General features: G+C 35.2%; 1 protein-coding gene across 2 annotated transcripts in view; it reads right to left on the minus strand.

The window, feature by feature from the left end:
- Positions 1 to 14,958, minus strand: part of CRPPA (CDP-L-ribitol pyrophosphorylase A) — a 107,635-nt gene that overhangs the window by 69,535 nt on the left and 23,142 nt on the right. For both annotated transcript variants that reach the window (XM_030237949.2, XM_030237962.2), the window contains one exon: positions 12,298 to 12,447. In XM_030237949.2, coding sequence (XP_030093809.2) covers positions 12,298 to 12,447 — 150 coding nt within the window. The remainder of the gene's footprint in view (positions 1 to 12,297; positions 12,448 to 14,958) is intronic.

Genomic DNA, 14,958 nt, shown 5'->3' on the forward strand with positions numbered 1-14,958 from the left:
CAGAGTTCTCAGTACAGACCATCATGAAACTCCAGTGGTGATTTACTGCAATGAAAACTGGTCATGCATTTGACCTTGTTTCTTATCTTCCGACAAATAATCTACTCTAGTAAGTTCTTTCTCTTATCCCAAATCTTTAAATTTCCTTCAAGAGTTTTCAGTAAAAGCTTCTGTGAAGTATCTTATTAATGCACTTAGGTTGCTATCACCTCAATCAACCTCAAACAAGATGCCAGTGAGGTCCCTATAGAATGAGAATTAGCTCTGCAATACATAAGCTTTCCTATACAAACAATTCCACTGTGTCAAATTTAACCACATATCTACAAATTCATGTTTCAATAATACTTTGCTCAGTAATTTCAGGATTCGAGAAACCAAAATTGTCAAGCACATAAAAATTTCAGTGGATTAAAGAACCAAAAGAGAGCACTGCAATACAACCTGTCATTCTTTTTATTATCTTCCTGAAGATGTTTATTAAAACAGATGAAGAAAATTTTTAGCTTCTATTCTTGTTTTATAATGTATCAGTGAAATTCAAAGAATTCATTGGCATTAAACATCTGAATTGCAATACTCATACACACAAACATCCTAGAAAAAAACATAGCTATCACTTTTATATTATTTAAATCAGTGAATTCTGACATTTTAGTTTGCCAGCCAAGTTAGAAAGGTACTTTAAATGTTATTGTTCTTTACAGTTTTTAGCTTGAGTTACAAACAAAATGGACAAAAGAACATAGAGAAACTTAAAAAGGAAAGGATTTCAAAAAAACCCTTTGGAACATTTTTATATTAAGAAGAAATTTAAATAAACAGGATACAAAAAAGGTCAATAAAGAAGACAAAGGAATAGGGAATTCTGTCTCCAAACTACATAAAAATGCAGTGATTCCTGAAGTAAAGAAGTACAGAGATAAAGCGCCAGTAAAACCAGAAATGACCTAGTAACTTTCAATTCCAAATATTTATTAACAAAATGTTTCCTTCTTTCATTTTGTTTTAAAGTAAAATTTTCTGGTAGAACACAAAAAATTTTCCACTAATGTGAACCACATACAGATTAAAAAAACCCATGTATTTTTATTTTTTCTTCAGAATGGAAGAGAAAATCTCAGAAATAAATTCAGCTGTGAAAGACTTTACTTGAAATACAACATTTTAAAATATATGGGTAATTAATGCAACTGGGACAAAACTAAGCAATTCCAACTTTTTAGCAAAGTATTAATCACAGATGATTAGTAGGGAGTGGAGAACTTCCATAAATGGGCTAAGGCATCTTGAGAGTATTTCTTGCTTCGAGGGATGAAATATGACACAAAGCAAAGTAATAATTAAAAACATATTTCACTAACACTTGTATATAATGACATTTACCACTCTAATTATCTGTAATTGTTTCAACCTAAACATATTGTCAGAGTGTACTGTTCTCCAAGTCTGATACACTGATGTCAGAGGAGAACAATGAAATGAAGTAGCAGCACAAGGCCAGCTGTTTATACACCATCTCATGCTAAACATCTTCACATGTGAAATTTTAAATCCGTATTTAAAGTGCAGAACTCAAAAGCTTCTATACTGCCCTAAGAAATTCAGTTAACAAATTAAGCATTATTAGAGAGCCCCTATAAAATAAGTCCTGAATCAGGCACAGCATCACCAGCCCGCCAAGGGCAGGGATTGTTCTGCTCTGCTCTGCACCTGGGCAGCCTCACCTCGAGTGCTGGGGGCAGTGTTAGGGCACCTCAATATCAAAAAGACACCAAACTATGAACAAGTGTCCAAAGGAGGGCAACAAAGATGCTGAAGGGCCTTGAGGGAAAGCTGTATGAGGAGGGGCTGAGGTCACTTGGTCTGTTCAGCCTGGAGAAGAGGAGACTGAAAGGAGATTTCACTGCAGTTTCAACTTCCTTATATGAGGAAGCAGAGGGGCAGGCACTGTTCTCTTCTCAGTGGTGATCAGTGACAAGACCCAAGGGAAGCGCCTGAAGCTGTATCAGTGCAGGTTTAGCTTGGATAGTAGGAAGTGGTTCTTCATCCAGAGGGAGGGAGCACCAAGCCTGGCAGAGTTCAAGAAACATTTCGATAATCCTCTTAGGTGGTGGGACTACTGGGGATGCCCTCTGCAGGGCCAGGAGTTAGATTCAGTTATCCTTATGGTCCCTTCCAACTCAGAATATTCTATGATTCTACAAGAAATATTGCATATTTATGAAGAAAATTCTTACTGACCCAGGTATACAACCATTCTCATTCTAAGTCTTCTGTATGTAATTCAGTGTACATCTAGATTCAATTAACAATACAAAAATCTGTTTAAAACTCTTACTCTTTCTAAAGTCTCTTTCTTATTGAAAGCCTTTTTAACATAAGTTTGACAGTGTACAGTTAACTGAACTTGACATGTACACATAGCTTTGTGAAACAATAGACATAGTTTAAGTTTCAGACCACAGATTTGAAATTATGGAAACAGCTAGAAATATTGGCCCAAAACATTTCCACAGAAGAAAGAAAACATAATAGTTTAGCTCTTTAAATGACACAGAAGGAAATATGTTACTTAAAAATGCTTTTGTACTGTTGAATATTCAAAGGCATTCTAATAGGTAGTTTTGGAGACACTTTTTTGTGGGTAGTTTTTTTTTGTTTGTTTTCCAAGAGTGGATGTTTGAATAAAGTGCTATGAGTGGAACGAGATACAGATTTTAGCATTAAACAAATTCTTCCTCTTCCCCTCAAATTTGTTTGAAAACATTTTGAAAAATACTACTACTTCCTAAAATGCAAGGTGTAAACATAGAATAAGAGGTTAGAGAAAAGAGCAGCTATGCAGTCAGTGTCTCCCTGGTATTTACTAATAGTCCATATGCTTACTTGTTCCAATACAATACTTTGAACACTAATTTACTGTATCTTTATATGGGAACTGGCAACCATACAACAGAACCAGCACAGATATAAAAATGGTTCAATACAGGACTGTTATTTTCTTATATTTTTGTAATTCTTTTGTTTATAATGATAAAAAACAATATTCTTTTATGCACAAACTGAAAGAAGAATTTCAGATATGCTCCTTTACATAGGTATCTTTAAAGCCTGTGTAGAGCCAGTGTTTTCACTTCCCTAACCCTTGACTGTGTAATTTTTAGCACTTTTTCCATTTTCAACAGCATCTCCATTTTATTCTCCCATATAAATCCAATCAGTAACAATATCAGAACACTTGCCCTTAAAATGCATAACTAATCAACAATAGCAGAGCTTTAGGATTTTTCCAGATCCTGGAAAACCAAGTTTCCACTGCTGAAATGCCAAAATACATCATGAACATTCATCATCAGGAACATTTTAGTGAGTTAAGAAAAGAAGTAGACACAAGCTCTCACTGAACCTGAAATGGCCTATTTTTATAACATTTTATAAGGGTTTTTTTTTGCCATGCTCATTACCATTGAAACCAAAAATTGCTGAATCCAACAGTGGATTTGCAGCAAACACTCAGCCTACATCAATATGCCACAGCTAAATGAGAGACAGCAGAAGCAGCATACAGAAGGAGGAAACGTGAATGAGGAAACACTGAGACCAACGTAAACCAGATTATCTCATCTCTGAAACTATTTTTACTGCAGTTAATTATTAAAACTGTTGTGACAAACATCCAGATGCAGTAGTAGTGAGGAGAACAAAGATACAGCAATTTACTCCCTAACAGAATTAAGCAAGCCTTTTTTTGTAAGATCTGTATCTATATCCCAAAATCTTTCAGTGCAGTAACTGCAAGTGCCTTTTCCATACATGCCATGACTTCCTGTCAATCTGCCATTAAACCCCTGAATACTTCCTGACTGCTCATTGCAATATTTTGGTATTTATGCTGCTTCCAAGTACACTAAATATATACACCCATGTTTTAGTTACAACATGAAGAAATAAGAAAATGGCAATAATCTATGTGACAAGAGTAGTAGTCAAAACACTGTATTAGGACTCATTGTTTACTTTTTAAATTATCTTGTAAATTTGAAAAATACTTGGGAAATAATTATTTGGACAAGACAAAGACAAGAAAAATCTTGCCCTCATGTAGAAAATAGAGATTATTTAGGTTATTCTAAGAATATTTGAAGACGTAACTGTTCACATTCTCCCAGTAAAGAGATTTCTAAATACATCACATTATAAAATTAAGAAACCAACAGATAATTTAATTGAGGTTGGAATCAAAGGTGAGCCAAATTTAGGCCAAGATAAAATGCATTTTTAAATTTTAAATTTTTAACAGATAAGATTGTTCTTGGAACAATTTACACCAGAAAAATCACCTCTTGAATTATGCAGGATCGTAAATAGTCCTTTTCCTTGCCTTTCAATACACCAAAATCGTCAATAACAAGAGATTAAAACCTCTAGCTCCACTACCTTGTCCTCTTTGTTACTCTCAGAACAAGCAGGAGATGACAATTTAGGTGGGTGATCTCCCATACATGGGGTACCAGGATCCTCACTCAGTATTCAGCATTTTCTGAGCCTGTGCCAAACTGGTGATTCTCATGGATACAGGACACTTACCAAGGTAAAGCCAGAAACACAACAGTATTCTCATAATCCAATCTAACTTCCAACTTGAATATTTGCATTGTGTCTTCTTTACATACACCTTCCAAAGACAAAATGTCTTTTCACTGCCATAGAGATGCCAAATTTCACCCATGGAGTGGAAGCTTTGCACCCCTGCAGCAAACAGTTCCAAGAGCTAATATGTGAATTTGCAAAGTTCTTTGAGATCCTACAGGATGAGGAGTGACATAAAATGGAAGTAATTATCCCATTAGCAAAAACCCTTTTTTTTTTCCTTGTTCAAGGCATTAGAATCTCTCCAAACATTCTTGTGGCAGAATTTAATTAGGTCAAGGTGGGGATTCAGACAATATCCTGGCTCTACCATTGTGCCAAAGAACTAATCAAGTACAGAACTATCTAAACTAGCATAGTTTTCTCCAGACCACCAATCTAGCTTCACTTTTTGAATAAAAGAAAGCATTGCTAACAAAATTTCTTTTAGCATATTTAACCTGAAAAGTATTCTTTAGAATTGGTAGGCTTTAAGGACAGGAAAAATTATTTATTCCTCCCTGCTCCTCAAGGTAAAGTTGTCAGGTAAAAAAGATGCTAAATGGAATAGCATATCTCTTTGGAAAATATCTCAGAGCTACAACCTGCAGACTATACAAATGAGGATATTCATTTAGGTGAGGCTGACAGCACTGTAGTTGAACAACAGTCTGCATGCATCAGCCTGGCAACGAATGGCAAAAGGCAGAACCCCTGCAAAGCTGACTTATTAAAAAATTAGCACCATAGCAATTTTGCATCAAAATAAGAAAAAAAATTACCAGCTTTCAGTGTGCATTAAATGGAACAGAACTCAGGTTCTATTGAAGTTCCAAATAAACAATTTTTTTTTAAATGTGACTAAAACAAGTCATAAAATCAAAGCTGAAATGGACCACAACAATGAAAGGGTGCTGTTGATAATGTGAAATTTCTCATGTAAGAAGAAATAGATTACCTAACATTTAGAACTACACAGATTTCCTTGTCAAACCAATATATCTAAAATTCTAATGACCTATGAAAAACCAGAAATGCTTCTTTTTTGTGAGATTATTTCCTATGCTTAGATTGTACATTGGAAATTTCACAGACATTTGCCATCTTCATACAAGTAGTACACCAATAATTAAAACTAGGGCTTGGAATTTCAAAAAACTATTCAGCTGAGTATCCAGCTTATTTGGACCAAAGAAGTAAGTAGTTACACTAAAACTAATTACCTGTTATATAGGCAGATGGAAGTATGCCGCCTTTAAGACTCCATACAAAGAACATTGGTTTGTAGTACTGTCTTCATACAAATCATACTACAAGATTACTATTAGCCTAGTGAGCTCTTGCCTAATTCACAAATCACTTCTTGATCCAGTATTTCAGAATACCTTTAATGAGAAGGAAGAATACCTATAGACACAAACTGGAATGCAGAATTAGGACAAATACAATAACGGTGTTACATGGCATATATTTATAAGACCTGAACATATAACTATAAACTATAAAAGTAAAGTGGGTAACCAGAGCCTGGGGATGTGGAAAAGGAAGTGAACCTACACACACACACACACACACACACCACTACACACAAAAAGCATACAGAAACTGCAAAATCCATTTGAATAAGAATGAATTTTGAATATAAATGATCATCCTTACAACACAATACACTTAGTAAAAGATTCCTGATGCTTGTTTTAAAAAGACAAAGGCCAAGAAAGAACACAGTACAACTTACGATAAAACATATAAAAACATATATATTCTATGAAAACATATATATTCTATGCACTATTTGCAATATGTTTCAAAAAATGGTGATCTCTTTTTCAGAGCTTTAACACTACAAAAATGAACAGCTCTGACCCATACCACTAACTCAGGATGGAAGAGAATCAGACAAAAAAATGAACCCCAACTGAATGCTTACAGGAGATAAAATATTAAGTTGGTAAACCTTTGTGACAACTTATATGCCTTGATATACACAAAGTTTCGTGTTTGGTGAATGTTAAAAATAAAGGTTGAGGTGCCTTGAAGATTCAGATATCTTTAGTCATGGCAAGCGGATGAGCAGTGGTTTTTTCAGGATTCCAGCACTAGAATTAAATGCCCAAATTTTGTCTCACTTATATCTTGATCCTTCAGTCCTTTTTCTGAATCTGACCCTTTCTCCCAAAGTTGCCAATGTTTTAGTCAACAATTTGTCTACTACCGTTCATCTAATCGCTTCTTGCTCCTGGCAATAATAATTTGACAGATATTGATGTTTTTAACAAAGAATGAAGCCACAGAAAAATCCCCAAATCAGTCTAGACATTTTGCCTCGAAGGACTTTGCCTGACCTATGCCAAAATATTGCTAAACTGCTACAGCTGACTCCACTTCCCTGCTACAGAGGATAGCAGAATGCTTCACACATGTTTGAAAAAGAATGCCAGTAATGTTGTGCCCTTTCAAAAAGTACTTTAGAAGTTTACAAAATCCACATGGAATACACTCCCTATTATTTACATACAGAAAAGACAATACTTGAGCAAATACTTTTACAATGGCCCTAACAATAGCCAACTTCCTTTCTTAGTCTGGCAAGATTGTTCTTCCCTGAACATATCTAGGGGTTTGTTAGAGGAGAACCATTTTAGGATTTCTTTTTCTTCCGCTAATGACCAGGTTGGACAGTTTGAAGACTATCTCTTTTCTCCATCTCCACCCAATCCATGGACATCTTGCAAAGATTTTTTTGGGGAGTGGAAGAACATCTGCCTCCCAGAATTCAGCATGAAAGTATGTGAATGATTCTCTCTGACACACTATTGTTTTGTATCTTGTCATTGCTATGTTTATATATAGCTGTTCTCTCCTATGCAGGCAGATGTTGTAATGGCTCATAAGAAAATGTAATTGCTTACTATTCAAAGAGTGGTTAATGTTGGCTATGATACACTAATTTTGTGTAGTCCCAAAAAGTACTAATCTCTACATATTTTCTACAGATTAGATAGAATTCCTAAGATCACACTGATCTGTAAGGAAATATCAGAAATCAGAGAAATGTCTCAAATGTCTCTAAACATGTTGAAGCTCATTCTCTTTCAATTAGTAGTTCTGCTTCCTGTTCCTTTTTTTTTTTTAGTTCAGCTTCATTGTTCTGATTAGCTAAATATAAACTTTCATTCTCTGCAAAAGGTCTACTATCAACAGATGATTAAACTAAATATATATGTAATACAAACACCCTACCCTCCCCAGAAATGTGTAATTCTTGCAATAAATTTCCACAGGTATAGCAGATCTTGAGGAAAATTGTAAGATAATGTAAAAATGATCAGCAGAAAAAAATGTGTATTTTTAAATAAGATTCTTAAAAAGCTATCCCTTAATTTTGAATTAGTGATCAGACTTTGCCATACCACTCACATATGAAGGATTCCTGCACAATAGCATTCTAATAGCAACCTGCTCTTTTTTCAGCTGTTGCTAGCTATTCCCTCTCACAAGGTTCTTGGCTTCTCTGGAGTGGTGTCATTGGTGAGCAACTCTCTGCTATTCCCCACATCCATGCTGACAACTCCTTAACCATTGTATCATCCTTGCAGGGCTGTTTGTTTGCATATCTGACATAGAAGCTGGTCAGAATCTCCCACCTACCCCACTCCTCTTCTGCTTCTATTTTTGGTCATTTCTCTTCCAGACCATGAAAGGGTAAAGCTTTTTAAATGTTCCTGTTACCTTTCTTGCTTTAGCAGATATATTTCAAGTGTTCAATGCTTTGAGTATTTCAGCCTTTATGTACAATGGGTGCATTATTTTGAACAGAACACATGACATGACACAACAAGATGCTTTGTGTTAAAGACCAAAAAGATCTTTGTGCATTTCACAATATGTCAAAAACAAGTATTACAAAAATCAGTCTCAGCCTACTCTGATTAAAGGAAAATGGTAGTCTACCTGACTTCCTGATACTCTAATTCTTTTAAAAGGTACTGCTCCAGGGAACACTTGACTTCTGGTAAGTGAAGTCTTTCCCCCACCCACCTCCTCCCAGGCTTGCAGGATCATACTCCACATTTGTTCCTATTTAAATTAGGAAGTGGAACAGAAACATGAAACTACCTTAAGCAAAAATGAACAAGTCTAGTCAAAGGAATCTATCCCTTATTTGCTATCTTTGGAAAGGATGGATTTTCAATTAACACTTAAACTTTCCTGATTTTCCTTGGGATTGATAAAAATAGAAAAGAAACAGGTATTTTTAAAGATTAGGAATTTGTTATTAACATAATAAAATAAAAATAATTTTTAAATAGGTAAATTGGCTTGTTTTGCTCCAGATAGTTCAGAATTTAAGCAAATCATAGATTCTGCTATTTTTTACAACTTTTCCAGAGATTTTACTAGTTATTAGATATTTGCATTTTTGGTTTTAAATTTTTTAATTTGTCCATTTACTGGGCTTCATTACATTGTGCAGGAAAAGAGAACTCAAAAATTAGGACATAGCAGACCTAAGAGTAGTGATGCAACACCACATTTATTCCCTTAACAAATTTATACATCATTTTACCTAAAATTACAAGGAAAATCCTTGGCTAACATAAAGCCTCCCACCTGCAAGACCCACACACACTAAAAATACACTTCTTTCTCCCCTTGCAGTTGTTTGCATTGGTCACTTTTCCACCTTGAGCCAGATACACATTGTACAAATAAAAGTTGTAACTTTTATAAATTTTATAAAGCTTATAAATTGTATAGATTTGAAAGTTAATAGTTATGAAGTCTGAAGTCTTGACATCATAACAGTTTAACCAGAAAGTAGTATATATCTGAACAAAGATCTGTTTGGAATACTTGTTTTAGGCAACAGGGAAGATGTAAGACCGAAAACTAAATTAAAAGCATCACAATGAAATGCAGGTGAGCAACCTGGCTGAATTCCTCAAAATCTGTCCTGGATTTTTGGTGACAAATGTAAAGGGGATTCCCTGTAGTACACATATATTTTAAGATACTATTGTAAATCAATCTTTGATATTTGTACATAAAACTAATTAGAGGAGATTCAACAGGGCATGCATTTTTCCCCAAGTCATTACTATCCTTTTTTTATTTGAGCTAGAAATGGAAAATGTTTTCTAAGGAAATTACTTAATTTGGTAAAGATCATACAAATATATTTTTCCATATATTAATAGTGTTAATACATTACTCCATTCTAGTTCTAGATAAATTTAAAACAGCTATAAAAGGAGAAGCACCTCTAGTCTGCTCTGCCCAGATTGCTATCAGAAAAGAAAAGCCAAAAAACTGCAGATAGCAAACCTGTAAGGGTCAGGTAACTGACCTTTAACTGAATTTCACAACTTTGCAGTAAATATGTTCAGAGATCTTACATTCACAAGCACATCTGGAAGTCAACACTCTAAACCTACCTACTCTCATCTGATGGTGCATTTAAATAGAGTTGGAGTTTGAAAGCAGTATTCCACATTACCACTGTGTAACTGAAAACCTGTGTTACTCAAAGCACTAATTCAAATGGACGGCTTCTTTCCAAGGAATGCATGTATGACTGTTGTTTTTCCCCACTCTGTTGTTGCATAAAGGTCACAACTGTATAAAATTCACAGGCATGGGATCATGATCCCAGGCAGAGTCAGCCAAAACGAATTCCATTCCCAGCTTTGTGAATGACTTGCAACATGAGTAACAAAATTATTTTCTCTTCTTTGTTCATCTGTACAATGGTACTTACCTTCACCAGGCTACAGGAATTAAATATGGATATGTTAATATTTAGAAAGTATCATAAGCTGCATCCATTCCTACAAAAATCTGTCCTACAGTAGCTTGACTAGGTTTTTCAGGACAACGATTATCTGTCTTTTTTTATTTGTTTGTACAGTTCCCAGAACAATGGGGTCTTAATCCTTGACTTGGACAGCTAGACACCATTGAAACATAAATTATGAGGAAACAATATGAGTTGAGAGATTTTAGCAAAGTGTTATACTTCCCAAGGGTCCAGGCACAGAGCATTAAAATGACCAGAATTTAGCCAAAGCAAAGGAAACTGGGGACAAGAAACCATAGCCTTGGTTGCTTCTAACAACTTTGGTGGTTTGTTCTTGAAAGAGCAGGGACACAAAAAAGAAGACTGATGGAATGCATATGTGAGAAAAAAACTCTATTCAGAGGAGCATAGGAACTGCAAATATAGTTGTCTTTTGAGTGAGGCATTTAGGACAAGAGTTTTTTATGTATTTGCCAGCTCTACCATATTTTCAAATTATAAGCCAACACGGTAGAAAAAGTACCGGGTTGTTTGGGGGGTGGGTGGGGAAGGTGGTTGCAATAAACAGCACATAAACATGAAATTTGCCAAAAGATACACACATCAAAAAGGGCTGGATAACCAACAGTTATCTCTTGAGATGTGTTCTTACACAAATAGAGGATACATTGCTTATGACTATACCCCTGCATTCAAGGTAGACTCTCAGAAGTATCAGCTGTGTGTCATATACTAAGAACAACCCCTGCCTCCTATCAGAAGCAAAAAGGTTGAAGCCAGTCCAATCACTTGAGTAGCTCTTCATTTTGGATAGTCCTTCATCTTCAGCATTTAGTATCTTCAAGTGTCAAGCATAAAGGGTATGACATAGAATTTGTGCCAACATTTCTAAGGAAAACAATTACTGAACAATTAAGTAACAGCTTCTTCATTGCCTGTCCTCACATTTTTCTGTTGGTAGTGACTTCTAAGCTTTGTACTCCCTGAAAGTGAGTATCAGAAACTTGGGCTTGTTTAGAATTGAAAGACTGATGGGAAGCATGACTGTCAGCATGAACATGAAAAATAATTCCTTCAAAGAGACAAATGAAGAAATGCTCTGCTTCCAGTCAGTCTGGAAGATACCTGGACAGGCAATTTCCACGAGGTGATGAATGAAAAGGAAGCAGTGCTGAGACGAAAGGCTGGAATGTTTCCAGTAAACTGTAAATGCAGGGTGGGGCAAATGAAAGCAGTCTTCAGGGCAAATTAAGGCAAAAGAGTCAGGGTTTAATACATTACCCACAACTTTAATTTTCCTGAATAAAGTTAATTTCAAAGCAATATATTAGGAAAAAATGAAAAATTACAACAGAGACAAGTAAACATTATTTTCAGCCACTAATCAAACTATGTATAATACACGTGCAACAAAAAACAGAATAAACATTTACCTAGATGTAGCAAGTTATATTATCTCAGTATTTTAGAACAGCCTGTATCCCACTAAATTACTATAAAATGTCATTATTACACTGTGTATCCAAAACCCTTTGATACTCTCTGTCAACAATACTTTATACAGACACCTAACTTGAAACATATAAACCCACTCATTTAAGTAATTTATTTAATGCACAATAATGTCTTCCCAGCCATTTAGACCTATCAGCCACTCTTGTATTTAAAGCTAACTAATCAAAAATTTGAATAAATTAGAATGGTAAGGCTTTTTTGAAAGACTCAGAAGTAATAAGCATACAGCTTGATGTAATCTGAAATAGGTTCTGAAGTTCTATTCTCAAAAGAAGAGAAATAAAGTTGTCTTTTTCTTTTTTTAACAGAAGTAAATAGAAAAGAGGTCTTAGAAAGCCTTAATATCTTACCTGTTGGTATGCTTCATAGATTATATCAAACAAGAAAGCCTGAGGCATTTCACTTGCTCTGTACCTGGCACGTTCCAGTGAGTGGTCCAAGCAGCCATCAGCAGCAGAGGCAATAACAGTAGAAACTAAAGGACGAATTGCTCCTGCTGCCTGTGGAACAAAACACAATGAGAGACCCAAATGTTATCAATATTAATTTATATCAGAAAGCTTTTGTCAAAAGAGCTTGAAAATTATTTTTTTCTTCTTTTTTGTCTTTTCTATTTCTCATAATCTGTCAACTACTAAGTCATACTACTTAGTCTGTATGAGACTTTCAAGATTAATGTAGTAATGGAAGACTGCATAAGAAGACTTCAAGGGACAATTTACCAAAAAAAGAAAGAAATCTTAAGCCCTTCATAAACATCTACTGCAAATACATGTACAGATCTAAGATGTTCATTCTTCAGACTTTCTTCTCTATACACATTATAGGCAGTTTCCATGAGGACAGGTCTAGGCCTATTCAGATAGCAAACAGAAGGACACAGCTGAGAAGTCTTGACAATCCACAATACCTATTGCTTTCACAGACCTCAACTTGATCTAAACACATCTAAATTGATCAGAACTAAGCTGCAAGAAAAGTTTCAGAAAATTGAGCTTGTTCCTCTGTGTTGAATTCACCCTGTGAAATACTGAGTAACCACACTTCCCAGTGAAATCAGAAGGAACACAGCAGATCCATCTGAAAGTACTCAATATCCAGCAGCACAGTGCTGCAGAACAGATATTTAAATACTTATATTTAGGTTTTAGTTTGCTTAGGTTTGAAACCAATTAAACATATACCTTTAATTTTTTCATCAATATATAGTATTAAAGATTGTGGCATCTCTGAAACAGAACTCTCCTACATGGCTTTAGGCATTTTGACAGCAGAAAGTTACCCACACTTCATCAGTAACTTATCAAATGCTCACGTGCTTTGGATGTAGCTTAAGACACTTGGGACAAGAGTGGTCCATACAATAATGAAGAAAAGAATGCAATGGCAGAACACAGCTTACCAACTCACAGGGCAAAAAAGCATGCTCTCCATCAATGCTAACCACTGAGAACAGCATCTTCACACTATACTGCTTATTATGAGTTTTTAAGATTAATAAAAAAAGAATAATTGATGCTCTTTCAAGATATGTGGAATTATCCAACATCTTAAAACAGCATACCTGGAGAATCATTCCCAGTGGTGAATTCTGACACTTTTTACTGCAGACACATATTTTCTGAGGTTTAGTGAATTTTGACACAGAAAAAAAAATAGGTCCCTTATTACATATGAGCAATTTTACTTATCACTGTTGGCAAATCCTGCCCTAATACATGAGTCCCGTGCATTCCTAGAAGATTTCTGACCTCAAATAATCACAAAATGGCAGAAAAAGACAAAAAAGGTTTTGCCATCTCAGAAGAGAAAGAACAAGTTCTCTTCCCTCCCCCTTTTACACTACTAAACAATAAAACAAAGGCAAATGCAGTTAGCATGTTGAGCACTTTATGAGCTCCAAACTACAGTTTCTCAGTTCATTTTTTTACAGAATGAATACAGAGATGTGAACCAATTTCTCATGCCCAAAGAGTTCTGATATGAATAACCAACCAAGGCAGGGTGAAGGAAGAGTCAAGATTCAAAACATACATGTGAGAAGAGAAATATCTGAACTACCTTCTCAAAATCTGAAAAGCACTTTTCCTTTCAAGTACATAGGATACCTATACAAAAGCTACATGGAGCAAAACACTGTCATCCAAAGATAAAATGTGGTACAGGAAAGTCAGTAAAAAGCAGTCAATCACATAAGAACTGTCTGTAAAGAATCTCAGGAAGTCATCTAGGCCACCTTTCTGTCCTAGCCGGGATGAATTTTATTTCTCTAATAGAAAAGACAAACTGAGAAAACTAAACACCACTATAATTTTAGTAATATGTCAGTGTATTAAATGAGGTGTAAATTTAACAGATGTACTTAGAGCAAAAGCTGCGCATAGCAGAAGTAGAGAGACTAAATTATCTGCAACTTGTCCCCTCTCTATTTCCTATGATTCAAGGACATGGATTATTACATCTATATCCCAGCTGCTGGGCATTTGGACTATGTTATTTTGCTCTGCCGCCATATTTTAATTGGTCACACACACACATACACATAAAATTATAAAATTAGAAGGTCATGGGAAAAGAGAGAGAGCAGCATGCTACCCACAGCTTTTCTGTAATTAGCTATATATTTGAAATTTTTTTTTCTGGAACAGTTACCATTTGAGAAAGCCCTTTAGCAAAAGAGGGATCCTTAGGCTGATCCAATATTTTATTGCAGTTTTTAACAATCCTGTCATGTTACATTTTCAGCATAAAACAGGCTGGAAGAATACAATGTGACTTGCGTAACCAAATCTCACAAGTGAAACACGCACTCTGAGGAACAAAAAACCAAACTGCAATTCTAAATAAAATTGAATACTCAGAATTATGTTCTTAAAAGAACTCTGAAACACATTGTTTTCTTGCCATCTGGTTTATTGCACAATAAAAAATTATGAATATCTGTATTGGTATCTTTGTGACAATGCTGAACCACAACTCCTGCTCTGCTGAGGTCTAGCTCTTCCAAACAA

Source organism: Serinus canaria, chromosome 2 (assembly GCF_022539315.1).
Source record: "Serinus canaria isolate serCan28SL12 chromosome 2, serCan2020, whole genome shotgun sequence".
Classification (NCBI taxonomy): Eukaryota; Metazoa; Chordata; class Aves; order Passeriformes; family Fringillidae; genus Serinus; species Serinus canaria.